The 16714-nt window shown below is 41.7% G+C and overlaps 1 protein-coding gene across 6 annotated transcripts in view; it reads right to left on the reverse strand.

Annotated features, from left to right (window-relative positions):
- Positions 1–16714, reverse strand: part of SMOC1 (SPARC related modular calcium binding 1) — a 136706-nt gene that overhangs the window by 67098 nt on the left and 52894 nt on the right. For 2 of the 6 annotated variants that reach the window (XM_053257328.1, XM_053257291.1), the window contains exons 6-7: positions 3656–3736; positions 779–841 (exon numbers count right to left, since the gene is read on the reverse strand). The exons of the other annotated variants lie outside the window; for them this stretch is intronic. In XM_053257328.1, coding sequence (XP_053113303.1) covers positions 779–841; positions 3656–3736 — 144 coding nt within the window. The remainder of the gene's footprint in view (positions 1–778; positions 842–3655; positions 3737–16714) is intronic. 6 annotated transcript variants of the gene reach the window in all.

Below are 16714 nucleotides of genomic sequence, written 5' to 3' on the forward strand. Positions count from 1 at the left end.
TTTCACTGAACACACATCACACACACACACACACACACACACACACACACACACACACACACACACTTTCAGTGTTATCTGCTTCTTCACAGAAATAAAATGCTAACTTCAGAGTAAGTTTTCTGGCTAATAAATAAATCAACATTTTATAATTCTGAGGCAACTTTTACAATAAACTTATTTGATGAAGCCAGAGCATTTGAGTTTTCCAGCAGATTCTTTAACACATTTAAACATCTGGGCATACTATGCAAAACAGCCCCCCCCCCTTTTTTACTTGAACTACCATATTCTTCAGCATGTATACTACATATTTGTATATGTACAATCCTGCAACGTGCAGTTTCCCACGTGTATGTATGTATGAAACAATTGTGCTATAATTTGTAGTCTGTTTTGAAGGCGCGCGTGCACACACACACACTTGTCCTATAGAAAACATTCCCTTTAATTACCATCTATGTACAGCATCCCGAGCTCCTTAGAAGAAGAAGAAGATAGATATAAATGGAGAACACATTATGCTCACTTGTACATTGCCAATAAACAGTTTCAGAATAACTGGTGTAGAAAGATAAATTGTGTTTCAACCATTATTACTTGTCATATTAAAAGAAAGTGTTTACCAACTTGTGTAAAAAGACACAAATTTTTAATTAGACATAATACCACACTGTAAAATGGTGGTCAACCTTTTGTTTGCAAAGCTGGGGGAAGCAAGAGCTGCAGAACCAACCTGATTTAAATTACATGCATTTTCATTCCTTAACAGAAATACCTTCTTTCTCCAAACTCAGAAACAACATGGTGCAGATTACTGGAAGATAACATGCAGAAGATTCTTTAAAAAAAGAAGAAGAATGCAATCATTTTTTCATGGAGTTAAAAATGGTGATACAGTGAACTGAGGCAGGTAAAAACCAGGGAAGAGAGCCTTCTTAAGTTATGGTGCCCTGCTTCTGGCATACTCCTCCCACCCCGGAAGATCATCTGGCATACATCAGATGTATTTTCAAACACCCAACAACCACTTTTTATTTTACCAGGACATTTAAATCTTTTAAATGCTGACTAAATTATTTTAATGCTTTTTCTGTTTTATTCTGTGTTTTACTTGGTTTTTATTCTATTGTTTTTATTATTTGACACTGAATTACTATTATAAGCTATTCTGCAATGTTCATATTGGATATAAATTTTAAAAACCAATTAAACAGGGACTCCAAGAGGCAGAGAAGATTCTGGTTTAAAGGGGTTTGGTCATAAAGAAATTTTAAAGGAGGCTCTGCTTTATCATTAAAACTGCCTCATACAATCAGACCTGCATTGTTCTAAGTCTACGAGAGGAGAGTCTGATAGAGACTATAAACATGAAAAATATGGTTAGAATCTAAAAGCTTTAACATGCAAGGCTACCATGAGCTCCCATCCTGAGAGAACTGCAAACTTCTGAAATAAACTGTGCCTTACACATTTAACAAATCCTGCCAGTGCTAATGGCAACAATATGCTATGATCATCTCCCAAGGAGAAAGGAGAACTTCCACTGACTTTCTGGAACACATTAGCTGCCTCTTGCAGGTGCATCAGAATTGTGGCGGCAGTGGGGGGGGGGGGAATCCCTCCTGCTCCCAAGACTTTGTGATCCAGTACAGCCAGTGTGCTATTGCAACAGAGAGCACAATTGCTGCTCCATGCATGGACAGCTGGAAGTCACTTCGACCCCTGATGACATGATTCAAAGCCTCTTCTGTTTGGCTTTTTGATTCCTGATTGACACATTCACTGCCAGCTGGAGATAAATGCCATTGTGAGGACAATGTTGATCCGCTCCAGCTATTCCTGTGAAGGACTTTTTTTTTTTTTTGGAATAATAAACAAAACAAAAATAGTGCGCTTAAGTGTCTGAATAGGGCTTGAGAGACAGAGAGGGAGTATAGTGGCTTTAGAGAGGCTGGCAAGTATATTGAAGAGTTAATTGTCTGGGTGTACAATGCGTTTATTCTGATCACAGACAAAGCTCTCTCTCTTCCTGGTAGCAGTTATTTAAAAGGGATGTGTCAAAAAGACCCAGTGCTGCTAAGTTGCTCTTACAAATGGCATTGCTTTGAAAACCTTGGCTCTCGAAATCCTGATACAGAGCACCTTTCTAAATCCCCAAGGGTACAAGCCACATCCCACTGAAGTCTAAAAGCTTCCAACTATGAACAGCATCTCAAATCATTCTTCAGACACTAAAGACATAGTTGGATAAGTATTATTCTAGTAATAACAAAGGTGTCCAATAGCCTTTTTTCTTCCTCCTCCTCCTCCTCTCCAGTTTCTTCTGTCTAAGCATGGGAACTAAAGCAAATTGTTTATTAATTTCCAAGTTGATTTAGTTTTAGAGAAATTATATTTCTAATTCAATTTACAAAAACAAACATACTGCCAAGGTGACCATCTGGGGTACTGCTCATCATGACAGACATGTTGCAAGTTAGAGATCTCTCTCTCTTTCCCTGGCTTCTAACACTTGGTCATATTGTCCTTCTGGTACATGATTGCACACTACTGTCCTCCAGTGGGTGCTCCCATATGAGACATCCAAGGACTCCAAGAGATTAAGTTAGCCAGTGCTACACTTCTGAGCACAAAGTACCCATGGTGAGATTAGTTGCTGATGATCCTTTCATTTCCAGAAAACAAGAGTCCATAAAGAAAAAAGCTGAACCTTCCTCTCCCCTCACAGAGTTTGGTCTCAGAGTTTGATGGAACAATACTGGCTCTGGGACCCAAACTCCCTCTTTCAGCAATTGTGGCAGCTCATAACTTAGGAGCAAGACAAGTTAAGGCTAGGCATAGATAACCTTGCTTCAAATGTCTTTTGGGGGCAAGAGGGCATGGACAAGCACAATACTTAATTGAATGTATGGGTTTTCTATCCAAGGCAGGACATACCAAGTTCCATTCTACTACCCCCTGCCACCCACCTTAATCATGCCATCTTGCAGTATGGTGACCCAATGGCCACATCTATACAGATTGTCATGTGTTGTCAGTGCTGACGATCCCATAGCAATGTACAATATACCTGGCTAGTTAGACACATTACAGAAGTCTTATATTGCCATTAGCCTTGGTCAACATCTAATGCTCACATGTTTTTGAATGGTCATAGAAAGCATTACAAGTGTCATCATCCATCTGGGTATGCCTTGCAAAGTAGAGCTGCTTAGGGATGTGCATGGAACCGGGCCGGCTCTCCTTTTCTGGAGCACCAAACCAGTTCCGTGGACCGGCTTCCAAGCTGGTACGAATGCCTGCGGGGGGGGGGCTCCCTTAAGAGGCAGGGAAGGTACTGCCTCCCTGCCAGCCCCTGCCCCACCACTCTTCCCCTGCTGCTGCTCTCTCCAAAAGCGGAAGCGTGGGATGGCAGCATTACTGTTCTGAGTCACCATGCACTTCGGTTCCGTGCACATCCCTTGAGCTGCTTATTCTAGCACGGTCTAATGGTGCATTGGCACAAAAGGTTTTTGTAGAAGTGAGGCAGCTTAATACAAAAACCACTGTGGGCTTCCATACCTATAAAACCAGGCAGGCATGTGTGCACGCACATGAACACACACACACAATCAACAAAGAGTGAAAAAGAGATAGTATGTCATATTTCTACCTACTGAAGCAGATAGGGACACTGGTTCTACACACATCTGAAAATTGGGGTACACTGTGCCATTCCTTCTGATGATCCTCTCTAATTAAAATGACAGTTAAAAACAAGGTATAAGCAGGGCAGCCTAGTCCAAATGAAAGCCTGTTGAAGTCCTGTTTCACAAGACACCATGTCCATTTGTATCTAACTTTTCTGCTTCCTTTAATAGTAAAGCATGCAACTAGCAGTGTAGAAAGAAGCTGCCTGAAGTACTCTTAACTTGTACAAAGGTTACAAAACTCCTATAAAGCCCTGTTAAATGAGCAAAGAGGCACCTTTTACAAGTGGTGATTCTTTTATACTTAGCAGGGAAAGAGCAACTGGTGCTATCCAACCTCAGCACAGCATCCCTGTTGCTGGGGGTGTGTGTGTGTGTGTGTGTGTGTGTGTTAGATTGCGAGCCATTTGGAGATAGCGAACCATCTTATTTATTTATTTCTATGTAAACTGCTTTGATAACTTTTGTTGAAAAGCAGTATATAAATAGTTGTTGTAGTAGTGGAAGCTGGAGCATAAAAACAGTCATTGTAGTAGAAATATTATTATTATTATTAATATTATTATTATTACATTTATATTCCACTCTTCCTTCAAGGAGCCCAGAGTGGTGTACTACATACTTGAGTTTCTCTTTCACAATAACCCTGTGAAGTAGGTTAGGCTGAGAGAGAAGTGACTGGCCCAGAGTCACTCACCTAGTTTCATGGCTGAATGGGGATTTGAACTCTGGTATCCCTGGTCCTAGTCCAGCACTCTAACCACTACACCACACTGGCCCTCTTAGTCATACTCATAGTCCCATATAGAAGATAATTCTGTGTAGGGATTACTGTGTTATACATGTGTAGGCTGTGAGGTTTGCAGTATCTCTGTGCATTCAACACTGCCAAACAGTTCAAAGATATGCAACAATGTAACCGAAACAGCATGGGATAGTGTTTAATGGGTTTGTCTTCCATGACATATTGCAGATATCCTTTGTGCATGAGCAATGATTACAAGTGTGTATTTGGTATTCAGTTCCCTCCCTGCCAGATCCTTTATATTGTGCCTTTGTTACAAGGGGAACATTTCCCCATATAGTGCATGTACTATTGTGATTGTCCCTGCTAATTGGGCAAAAAAACCAGAAGTGGTTATTCTCTTTATATTTAGCAGGGGGACAGCAACTGGTCCTATTCTACCCCAGCAAAGTGTTTTCCAAAATGCTAGTAGATGTGTTTGACTATTATTATTTAAAATGTTTAAATACCACTTTTCAACCAATAATAATGCTCTAAGTGGTTTACCCAGGGGCAGGGAAATGGTTCCTGGTAATGAAAAGGACTCACAATCTAAAAAGAAATACAAGACACATGATGAAGCTTTAGGACAAAGCGTTCTCCTTGTATACAAACTAACAGCATGCTAGAGTAAGGATAATAAAGGTTTTACTTTCCATTTGATGGGGAGAGAGGATTCTTTATTGTGTTGTTTCAGATACTAAATGTTAACAAAACCTAAATTTAAATCTGTTAAAAAGCCACATCGTTACATTGGAAATTTTCTATAACCATCCAGAGTAGAAAGTCTTCCTAAAGTTAGGACCTCTAGAGAGGCTACAAAGCTGTACGGGCAGGTTCCTGCTTTGAAGGTAAGACAAGTTTTCTTCTTCTTCAGGCAAGTGTCTTGCGCTTCTAGTTTAGCCCCAAATGAGAGTTCTGTTTGTTTGTTTGAGCTGAATTTTCTCATTCAGAATACCCATGGATCCCTGCAAACCACAGAGGTCTGGAGCAGAGCCTGCACTTTTGCCTTCTTTTTCAGATCATACAGGGATGTCAATACAGCCCTGCTACTTCTCCCCTATCTTCTCAACCCAAGGTATGTCATCACACTGAGTTCCGCCACTGTTCTGGCTTTCTCCTGAACTAACTTCCAGTTTAGCTAAAAATTGCTGGCAGAGACATTTCCAGGCATATGCCCTTAGAAGTGTAGCTTATCCTGTATAGAGCACCAAATGGTTTTTCCCATGGTCAGACTAGCTATTGTCCAGCTTGCTCTGACCCTCAGAGTTTAGTACTTCATCTCTTGCTGAAGGAGAGACAAACTAATACTGGTTGACATTCTTGAAGCTGTGCTAGACACCACAAAGACATTATTCAAAAGCCAAAGGATGAAGATTACACATCACATAGCAATGGAAAGAGAGCATGCAGAGTGAGGTAATACAGGTTTCCCCTTTCTCTTTTAAAACTGCGGTGTAAGATGGCAGGGTGGGAGAAGGAGGCATTATTTGTACGTAAGCAAAACTGATTTGCTTATTAGGACAGGGCCCATAATTAATACTGTACCTCTTTTTTCAAAAAACAAAAACAAAACCCATGCTCTAATGTTTAATGTGAGTTTTCAGTATGTTAATGCAGTTAAAGGCACCTCAGAGAACACTCTGTGCCTTTGAGCTACACTCCCTTCAGTCCAACAGTCTCTCTCCCAAGTAAACGCTCTCTATAAAATCTCCCTCACATCTTCAAGGCCTCAGGTTGCAGAGTGGGGGTGGCAGCAAGTTTCCCAGATCAATGGCCATTTGAAATTCAACCATATGGTTGAAGCCCTACAGCTGCATGTGTTAATTACCACACGTGCCCCCTGTAAAGCAGTCTGTTAAACACAAAAAGAAAAACAGAAAAGAGAAAAGGCTGTTCCAGAGGATTAAGTAAATAGTCTAAATTTTTTGCCTAATTCCTCCCAGACACACAAACTGCCTTCCTACTGACACCTGCATGCTTTGGAGCCATAATACCCCCTTTACATCTTCAGCCATGTGCAGTGAACCTAGGCAAAACTATTGCAAAATGTACTCCGTCCTCTTCTCTCCTCTCTCCCTCCCCCTTTTATCCTTTAGAGAACTTTCTGGCTGACAACCAGACTGAGTTTTAGGGCTTACAATATGCCTTTTCATTTCCTTGGAAAAGAGAATGGACACCTCGTCAACTATGTCTGTATTGCATGTGAGGGGAAGAGAGGGGGGCTGAAAATAAAGGGAAGAAAAACAGCAACTGAAGTGTCTGTGCGTGCACACGCACACACACACTTATGTTTTCTCTTTTTGACAGAGCGTTGCTTTCTAGATGGAAAGCGGATGGAACTCCACCACAGAATAATTCCATCACCCACAAAAAATGAAATAAATGCCATTGTGGTACACAGTAAGGAGACAAACAGAGGACCTCGAAAGGATGGAACACATCACCAGAAGTCATCTCATGCCAATTTCATAACAATTTCAGGATGAAATGCGTAAGGAACAAGCTAACCCTCCACTTCATATCTTCAATGAAATTAAGGTTAGTAAACTCAGTTCCTTAGTTAAGTATAACTGCCAGTTAGAGAGAACACTACATGCAAGCAAAGCTTTCTACTTCTCCTAATGCCTATTTATATAAATGGATCAATTTAAAGATTTTACATACACATACACTATCCTGAATTTTTTTTAATATACCCACAAAAATGCAGGTATTGAGGATTTTCTCATGCAGGTTGTGAAGAAACAATCTGAGAAAATTCTCTGATGTTTCTCCTTGGAAAAACCCTGACATTCTCTTTCAAATTTACATCGGAAAATTTTCAGTTTAATTCTATCTTCCTCTAGCTAAAGAATTCTTGTGAAATGCTCAATATCAAACAATCATCATAGCTTAAGTTCTTAAAATATACATTTGCCCAAATCTAAAACAAGAATGCTGAAATCTGTCAGGCCCCAGAAGTTTTAGCCTTCTGTTTTGAAGCAATCCCGAACAGGTAGAATGAAACTAGGGTTTCTGAAGAAACACAAGGTACTAACAACTCCTTTTCAACCACCAGAGTGTTTCATAATGGACTTCAAACCAGTCTCACTTTATTTATTTTTAATGGAGAACTTATCTAAGAGCAACATACCACTGATGGCACTTTTTATTATTATTTACATCCTGCCCTTCCTCCAAGGAACTCAAGACAACATGGTCATATCCTACCCACATTTTATCCTCACAAGACAGGTAGGTTAGGCCAAGAGATAGTCAGATTAGGCCCAAGGTCACCCTTAAGCTTCATGGCTGAGCGGGAGATTTGAACCTGTTTTTCTCCAGTTCTCATCCAACACTCTTTCCCCCGGACTCTTTTTTTCAGGCACTGAACCTGTAAATGCATAATTTTCAGGAAAAATTTTGCAATGATAAAACCTGTACATTATTTTGATCCAAAGGATCCAAAGCAACAGACATATGCACATTAAGATCACCACAGAAAGTTGTTCTTCCCATGGCTTTTGCTCTGAAAATAGAAATACAGATTGATTCAAGTCTTGCCCAAAGATATGTGCACAATGTTAACCAGCATATATTAGCAAATAATAATAAAATTTAACATTTTAACATTTATTTTTATTTGTTCAGGCAAGAAGACAATTTATCAAATGTATGAACACTTGTGTTTCTAACTGCTTCACTTTGAGATGGCTGACTGGTTTGAGATGGCTGATCGGGGGATGCATGACCTTATTTTAAGAAGGAAGCCCTGAGGAAGGAATTATCACAATTCATTTAATAAACAATTTATTTTAAGAACATAAGAACAACCCTGCCCAAGGCCTATCTAATCCACCATCCTGTTTCACACAGTGGCCTACCAGATGCCTCTAAGAAGCCCACAGGCAAGAGCTGAGGGCATGCCCTCCATCCTGTTGTTGCTCCCCTGCAATTTAGCATTTAGAAGCATCTTGCCTCTTAGGCTGGAGATGGCCTATAGCCTTCAGACTAGTAGCCATTGATAGACTTGTCCTCCATGAATTTATCTAAGCCCTTCTTAATACCATCCAGCCTGGTGGCTATCACCACATCTTGTGGCAGATAATTCCATAGATTTATTATGCATTGTATGAAAAAGTACTTCCTTTTGTCAGTCCTGAATTTATTGGCAATCAGTTTCATGGGATGACCCCTGGTTCTAGTGCTAGGCAAGGAGGAGAAAAATCTCTGTCCACTCTCTCTACATCATGCATAATTTTAGAGACCTCTATCATGTCACCTCTCAGTTGCCTTTTTTCTAAACTAAGAAGCCTTAGATGTTGTAGCCTTCCCTCATTAGGAAGGTGCTCTAGGTCCTGGATAATCACGGTTGCCCCCTTCTGCACCTTCTCCAATTCTATAATGTCTTTTTTATGGTATGGTGACCAGAACTGCATACAGTACTCCAAATGTAGCTACACCATAGATTTGTATAACGGCATTCTGCTATTAGCAGTTTTATTTTCAATCCCCTTGCTAATGATTAAAAGAACAGAATTGGCCTTTTCCACAGCTGCTGCACATTGTATTGACACTTCTAACAAGCTGTTCACCACGACCCCAAGATATCTCTCTTGGTCAGTCACTGACAACTTAAACTCCATCAGCGTATACAGGAGAGCCTCATTAATTGTGGACTCACTATCCACGATTTTGTGTAATAGACACACAACTTCAGTATACGTGGGGGGAAGGTTAAAAAGGGTTAAATCCATGTATCCACAGGTCAGGGGTGGCTGGAAATGACCTTCATACATGCAATACTCTGTGCAATACCATTGCAGGAAGCGCCCCCTCCCCTGCTGGCTTTCTATCTTCATGAATATTTTGTTTGATGTTTATAGAGTATTTGGAGATGGTTAGTTCTTAGCTGAATTTGTCACTTATTCAACAGTTTAAACTTTCTTTCCCCAAAATTTAAAGAGGGAGTAGTACTTACCTTCTCTTCCCGCTGGGCTCTGAGTGATCAAGAGGGGTTCCGTTCAAGCTCTCCCGCACACCTCCCTGTTCAACTCCACACAAAACTCCAATGATACCTGTTTCCTAATCTCTGGTTGCTAAGTTCCCTTATGTAGAGTAGACTTCAAACTGAGGCAATCAGGCTCAACAGGAATGTGGCCCTTCCCACAAGGTGTGACTCACCAGACCTAGCCAGCTCCTCCCACTGTCTCTCTCCAGGCAAAAGAGAAACTAAAACTGAAAGCCACACAGCCATCAAAACAAGCCCTCGCAAAAAAATAAGACATGGACACTGGGACTTCTTCCCTAAAGAGATACCAGCTTCTCAAAATTACCCTCTCCTCCTGCTTGTTTGAAGAAGAAAGTATTTAAAGAAATGTTTTGCTACTTTCTCAGATCTGCTTCTCCTCTTCCCAGAGTAGGCTTCAAACTGAGGGAACCAGACTTAACAGGAATGTGGTCCCTGCCAATAGGTGCGACACCTCAGCCCTTTTGTGAAAAACTCAACAGATGCAGTCAAAAGGATTATCCACTGAATCTGGAACTTTTGGAATTTTTTAGCCACCACAAAGGTGGATTGCTAGATTCCCTCTGGTTAACCATGGATGACTTCGTGCCCAAGGCATGCACCTGTTCTCTTCCTTTTATTAAATCCTTCTGAATATGCTGTGCCAACTCCAAGACCAAGATATTCCAAAAATTCAATTTAAAAGAATGTAAGCTAACCTTCCTACAGAATGACTGGAGCTGTTCACACAAACAGAAATGCAAACCTCTCTGCTGGTTTGCCAGGGGACTAAAATATATGTTGGAGTAGCACACTTTACCTTTAGAAAAAGGTTAAAATAGACTAAAAAGGGTACCAGCTTCTGTCAAGAACACAAACATATGGCAAGACTGGAATTATGGTGCACATAAAACTTAGAGAAGCAGATATCCAGTGTTGTCTATTGTCATGCAAGCAACATAATTAGAACAGAACTGATTTTAAAAGTAAGAGGAAGTGAAGCACCATAGTAGTGCTTGAGGGCCAGTAAGGTGTCGTGGTTAGCATGTTAAGACTACATCCAGGAAGATCAGGATTCAAATGCCCACCCAGAAATAGAGGTTTGTTGTGCAACCTTGGGCCAGTCATTCTATCATTCTAGTAACATTCACAGAGTTGCTGAGAAGATAATTGGGATGGGGGGAGAGAACCATGTAGGCTTGAGCTGAACTCTTTAGAGCAAGGCCACACAACATCAGCCCTCTAGTTGTTTTTGATCTGCAACTCCCATCATTCCCAGTCACAGTGGCCAATAGTTGGGGATGATGGGAGTTGTAGGCCAACATCTGCAGGAGGAACAAAGTTGTACAGATAGAGAGAGAGAGAGAGAGACAGACAGACAGACAGACAGACAGACAGACAGACAGACACACACACACACACAAAGATGGAGTGTAATGTAGATGTGTCAGAGGACAAACCACAGTGAACTGCCAGTGCTGAGGGGGGACAGAACTGCTTCATAGTCAAGAAACGAAAGGGAGTAAAGAAATAAAATTTGAACAACAATAATATTCAAGGCAAGCTCACAGAGTTCAGGGGAGGTCATCTACCCCAAGGATAAAAGTCTAACAGTCAAGAATAGATCTTTATTAACATTTCTATCATATAGAATCACAATTGATTATTTTGCACATTAAAGATTTTGACAGGCAAGAATTTGTAAGCTTATGGCCACTATTAGCAATGAATGCAAAAGGTAAATATAAGAAGCTATAAGAAGTACATGCTATGAATTTGGTTTGTATCCAACCAAGAGTTGGATACAAGAGTTATAAAGGTGTGTTGCCTATATTCCAAGAGGTCACCAACTTGAAACAAGATGGCAGATTGGTAATACAAATACTCCCTTGGGATTCTCAGGACACCCACCCACATGCTATGATTTTTGGTTCATATCAGACTGTAAATGCACACATTATTAGATGAGGACACACAGACATGGTGATCTCATAAGCCTTTCCTTCTGAAAGTAGGCTAAACACAGCAATTTACTTTCAGGACCAATTGCATGGCAACGAAATGGGAAAGTTCAGTTAAAGGGCAGCGCTGAAAGCATGGAGACATAAAAATATTTTCAAGCTTCAGTCAATTCACCATGTGGCACATAGTAGAAGAGAACTGAGCTGATCTGCTTTGCATCAACCACATATGAAAAGGATTAAAGGTCATAAGTGGTTAATGCAGGACTACAGCTGAATGAACAAGAGGTTCTATAAACCCCAATAATTGCTCTCACTCCCAAGGTGATAGATGCTGAATCACAGAGTTGAACAAATGCTGCTGATGTTCCTACCCAACCATTTTTTTCTTTAAGCTAAACTGCAAAATGGCAGATAATTCAGCTGAGATTGGGCACATAGCAGTTAAGATCCACAACTCAATGCAGCTATAAAAGCAAGCAAACATTTTATCAATTCAATAATTAGTTGGGAAAAGAAGGAGATGTAGATCTATGTATGATCTAGATGTAGATGTAGAGAATTCTAGAATTCTCAACTGAAAGAGAAATATTCAGCAGTGGAACGGAAGATTTGAAGCCCAGTATTGCATTCTCATTCTTAAACACATCATCATCAGCCCCTCTTCTCATTCTTAAACCAAGTCTCAAGAGCCTTCTCCTGAACAAAGAGTGGATTATAGCCTTTTTATTTCAGTGGCAAAGTAATTAAAGACTACCTAATCCAAATGTGATAAGAGTGTCTTCACAACTCGGTGGATATAAAGAAAAATTGCAAAATAACCTAGTAACAAACAACTTGCAATAACAAGCAAACAACTAGTGAAGACCCCAAGATACCACCACCTGTATATTACAGGTAGGGATGGGCCCGGACCGGTCCAGACCTGGGTGGTAGCTTTATGAGCAGCGGGAGGGTTTACTTACCCCTCCCGCCGCTTTCCTGCTCTGGCGCCGTAAAGTTACAAGTAATAGGGGCGGCAGGATACCTCCCTGCCGCCCCTTCCCCGATGTTGCTCTAAAAAAACTCCCAGTAGTCCTTTGCGCGTGCACACATCATGCGCGCGCTTCACGTCTCTGACGTGCGCACGCGCAAAGGACTACTGGGAGTTTTTTTAGAGCAACATCGGGGAAGGGGCGGCAGGGAGGTATCCTGCCACCCCAATTACTCCTAAATTTACGGCGTCAGAGCAGGAAAGCAGAGGAAGGGGTAAGGAAACCCTCCCGCCGCTCTTAAAGCTACCCCCCACCCCAGTGCCGGACCGCAGTGTGGCGGTTCCGCGCACACCCCCAATTACAGGTGTGTGCCAGAGATAAAGTCACCACAGGCTCTACTATGTGCAAGTAGAGCTGGGGCCTCCTTTCCACTCTTCACAAAATGTTGGCCCTGGACAGCATATCTGTAGTGGCTGCCACAACAGCAGCAGTCTCTCTTTCTCTCTCCCCACCCCTCACCACTCCCTGGTCTTTCAGATACCCACTCCCTGACAGTCGGTGGTAGGGGGAGCAGTACAAGAAGAAGCATCCTGAAAGTCTCAATGGCAAAGGCTGAAAGCATTGAAACAAACAATAGTTCTGATCTCAGAAATGGAAGCAATTTGACAAGCCCAGTTAGAACATACGCTGGAGTGGTACCACCAAGTCCAGGAAGATCCCAGCATTGCTTACAAGTAAAGTCAAGGAAGCTATAAAGGGGAAGAAGGCTTCCTTCAGAAATTGGAAGGCCTGCCTAAATGAAGAGAACAGAAAGGAACATAAACTCTGGCAAATGAATTTGCCAGAGTTTGCCTCTCAGCAGCGTTCTCTACCATCAACCATGGTATCCTTCTGGACCTCTCAGGTCTAGGGATCAGGGGGAGTGCATTGGAGTAGTTCTGGTCATTTCATTGGGGGGGGGGGGCAGTTCCAGAAGGTGGTGCTGTGGACACCTGCTCAACTCCTTGGCCTCAGGCCTATGGAGTTCTGCAAGATTCAGTATTGTCCCCCATGCTGTTTAAAATCTATATGAAACCGCTAGGAGAGGTCATCAAGAGGTGTGGGCTGAAGTTTCATCAATACACAGATGACATTCAGCTCTATCTTTCCCCAACATCAGATCCTAGGGAAGAAGTGGATGGCCTGATCCGGGAGCCTGAGGCGGTGACAGGCTGGACATGGGCTAGCAAATTGAGGTTGAATCCAGACAAGACAAAAGTGCTGTCGGTTAGTAGGGAAGCCAATTGGGATAAGGTGATTCAACCAACTCTGGATGGGGTTATAACCCTGCCCCCCACCTTGAAAGAGCAAGTGCGCAGCTTGTGGGTGCTGCTGGACCCAGCTCTGCTTTTGGATGGTCAGGTGGTGGTGGTTAGGGTGGATCAACTAGTGCGTCAGCTGCATCCCTTTCTCAAGAAGGCAGAACCAGCCACAGTTACCCATGCCTTAGTCACGTCACAGCTACATTATGAAATGTGCTCTAAGTGGGGCTGCCCTTGAAGAATATTCAGAAACTTCAGTTGGTGCAGAATGCAGCTGCTGGGGTTCTCTCTGGAACTGCTTGCTCAGAACATATTACATCTATTCTGAAAGAGCTGTACTGTTTGCCAATTCGTTTCCGGATACAATTCAAGGTGCTGGCTATTACCTTTAAAGCCCTTAAAGGCTTGGGACACCTGAAGGACCACCTGCTTCCAAGAGTTTCTGCCCACCCAACAAGATTGTTGGGCGGGGGGGGCTTTTGCTCCATGTGCAGAAGTTGAGAGAGGCTAAATTGTCATGCACACAGGACAGGGCCTTCCCTGTTATTGCCCACAAACTTTGGAATGCTCTCCCAGTAAACGTTCGTTCTGTAACAGCTGTGACTGCTTTAAAAAACAACTAAAGACCTTTTTATTTACCTCCTAGGAGCAATAGGCTTTTTGTGTTTATTTTTAATTGTTTATTAGCATTTTAAAGTTTTAATGTTAAAGTGTTTTTAAGATTTTAAATGTAACATTTATGGAATTTTATTGTATTTTAACTTTTGTAAAGTGCCTTGAGATGCATTATGAAAGGCGGCATAAAAACTGAATGAATGAATGAATGAATGAATGAATGAATGAATAAAATAAATACAAGGAGACAATAAGTGTGGCAAAAAGAGTTTGAGGAACATTTAGCTAAAAGCATCAAGGGGAACAACAAAAACTTCTTTAAATACATCAGAAGCAAGAAACCTGCCAGGGAGGTTGTTGGTCCATTAGAGGATGAGAGAATGAAAGGGATTATTAAGGAGGATGTGGAGATTGCAGAAAATCTAAATGAGTTCTTTGCAGCTGTCTTCACAGCAAAGAATACTGAGCATTTACCTGGGCCTGAACTGGGCTTCTCAGGGACAGAGGCTAAAGAACTGAGTCAGATCAAGGTGACAAGAGATGATGTTCTAAACGATCTGGAAAAAATTAAATCGCCAGGGCCACATGGCATCCACCCAAGAGTCGTTAAAGAACTCAAATGTGAAATTGCTGGCCTCCTTGCAGAAATATATAACTTATCCCTAGAATCAGGCTCTGTACTGGAGGACTGAAAAGTAGCCAATATTAACACCGATTTTCAAAAAGGGATCCGGACCCGAGAACATATAAGCCAGTTAGCTTAACATCTGTTCCAGGCACATTGATGGAAAGCATTCTCAAGGATAAAATTGTTAAGCATATAGAAGAACAGGCCCTGCTGAGGGAGAACCAGCATGGCTTCTGCAAAAGGTAAATCTTGCCTCAAAAACCTTTTGGCATTCTTTGAGAGTGTCAACAGGTGTGTGGATAAAGATGGTCTAGTTGACATGGTATACCTGGACTTTTAAAAAGCTTTCAACAAAGCTCCTCATCAAAGACTCTTGAGAAAACTTAGTAGTCATGGGATAAGGGGACAGGTTAATGTGTCGATTGCTAAGTGGCTGAAGGACAGGAAACAAAGGCTAGGTATAAATGGATAGTTCTCTACAGGAAGGAAGTAAGAAGTGGGGTCCCCCAAGGATCTGTACCGGGATGAGCGCTTTTAAATTTATTCATAAATGATCTAGAAGTTGGGGTAAGCAGCAAGATGGCCAGATTTGCAGATTATACCAAGCTACTTAGGGCAGTGAAATCCAAAAGATTGAGAGGAGCTACAAAAGGATCTCTCCAAACTGGGTGAGTGGGCAACAAAATGGCAAATGTGGGTCAGTGCTAACAAGTGTAAAGTGATGCATATTGGGGCAAAAAAACCCAACTTCACATAAACGCTGATGAGGGCTCATCTATTAGTGACTGACTAGGAGAGAGATCTTGGGGTCGTGGTGGACAGCTCATTGTTAGAGCTGACTCAATGTGCAGCAGCTGTGAAAAAGGTAAATTCCATGCTAGTGATCATTAGGAAGGGGACTGAAAAGAAAACTGCTAATATTATAATGCCCTTATACAAAACTATGGTGTGGCCACACTTAGAGTACTGCATACAACTCTAGTCACCATACCTAAAGGAGGACATTGTAGAACTGCAAAAGGTGTGGAAGAGGGCAACCAAGATGACCAGGGGCCTAGAGCAGGGATTCTCAATGTTGGGTCCCCAGATGTTCAGCTCCCATAATCCCTAACCAAAGGCCACTGGGGCTGGGGATTATGGGAGCTGAAGTCCAATAACACCTGGGGACCCAACGTGAGAATCCTTGGCCTAGAGCACCTTCCTTATGAGGCAAGGCTACACCACCTGGGGCTTTTTAATTTAGAAAGACGACGATTGAGGGGAGACATGATAGAGGTCTATAAAATAATGCATGGTGTGGAGAAAGTTGATAGAAATTTTTCTCCCTCTCATATGACACCAGAACCAAGGGTCAACCCTTGAAATTGATTGCCAAGAAGTTTAGGACTGACAAAAGGAAGTACTTTTTCACAAAACACATACAGGTGAAACTCGTAAAATTAGAATATCGTGCAAAAGTCCATTAATTTCAGTAATGCAAATTAAAAGGTGAAACTGATATATGAGACAGACGCATTACATGCAAAGCGAGATAAGTCAAGCCTTAATTTGTTATAATTGTGATGATCATGGCATACAGCTCATGAAAACCCCAAATCCACAATCTCAGAAAATTAGAATATTACATGGAACCAAGAAGACAAGGATTGAAGAATAGAACAATATCGGACCTCTGAAAAGTATAAGCATGCATATGTATTTAGTACATGGTTTGGGCCCCTTTTGCAGCAATTACTGCCTCAATGCGGCGTGGCATGGATGCTATCAGC

Source organism: Hemicordylus capensis, chromosome 1 (genome assembly GCF_027244095.1).
Source record: "Hemicordylus capensis ecotype Gifberg chromosome 1, rHemCap1.1.pri, whole genome shotgun sequence".
Lineage (NCBI taxonomy): Eukaryota > Metazoa > Chordata > Lepidosauria > Squamata > Cordylidae > Hemicordylus > Hemicordylus capensis.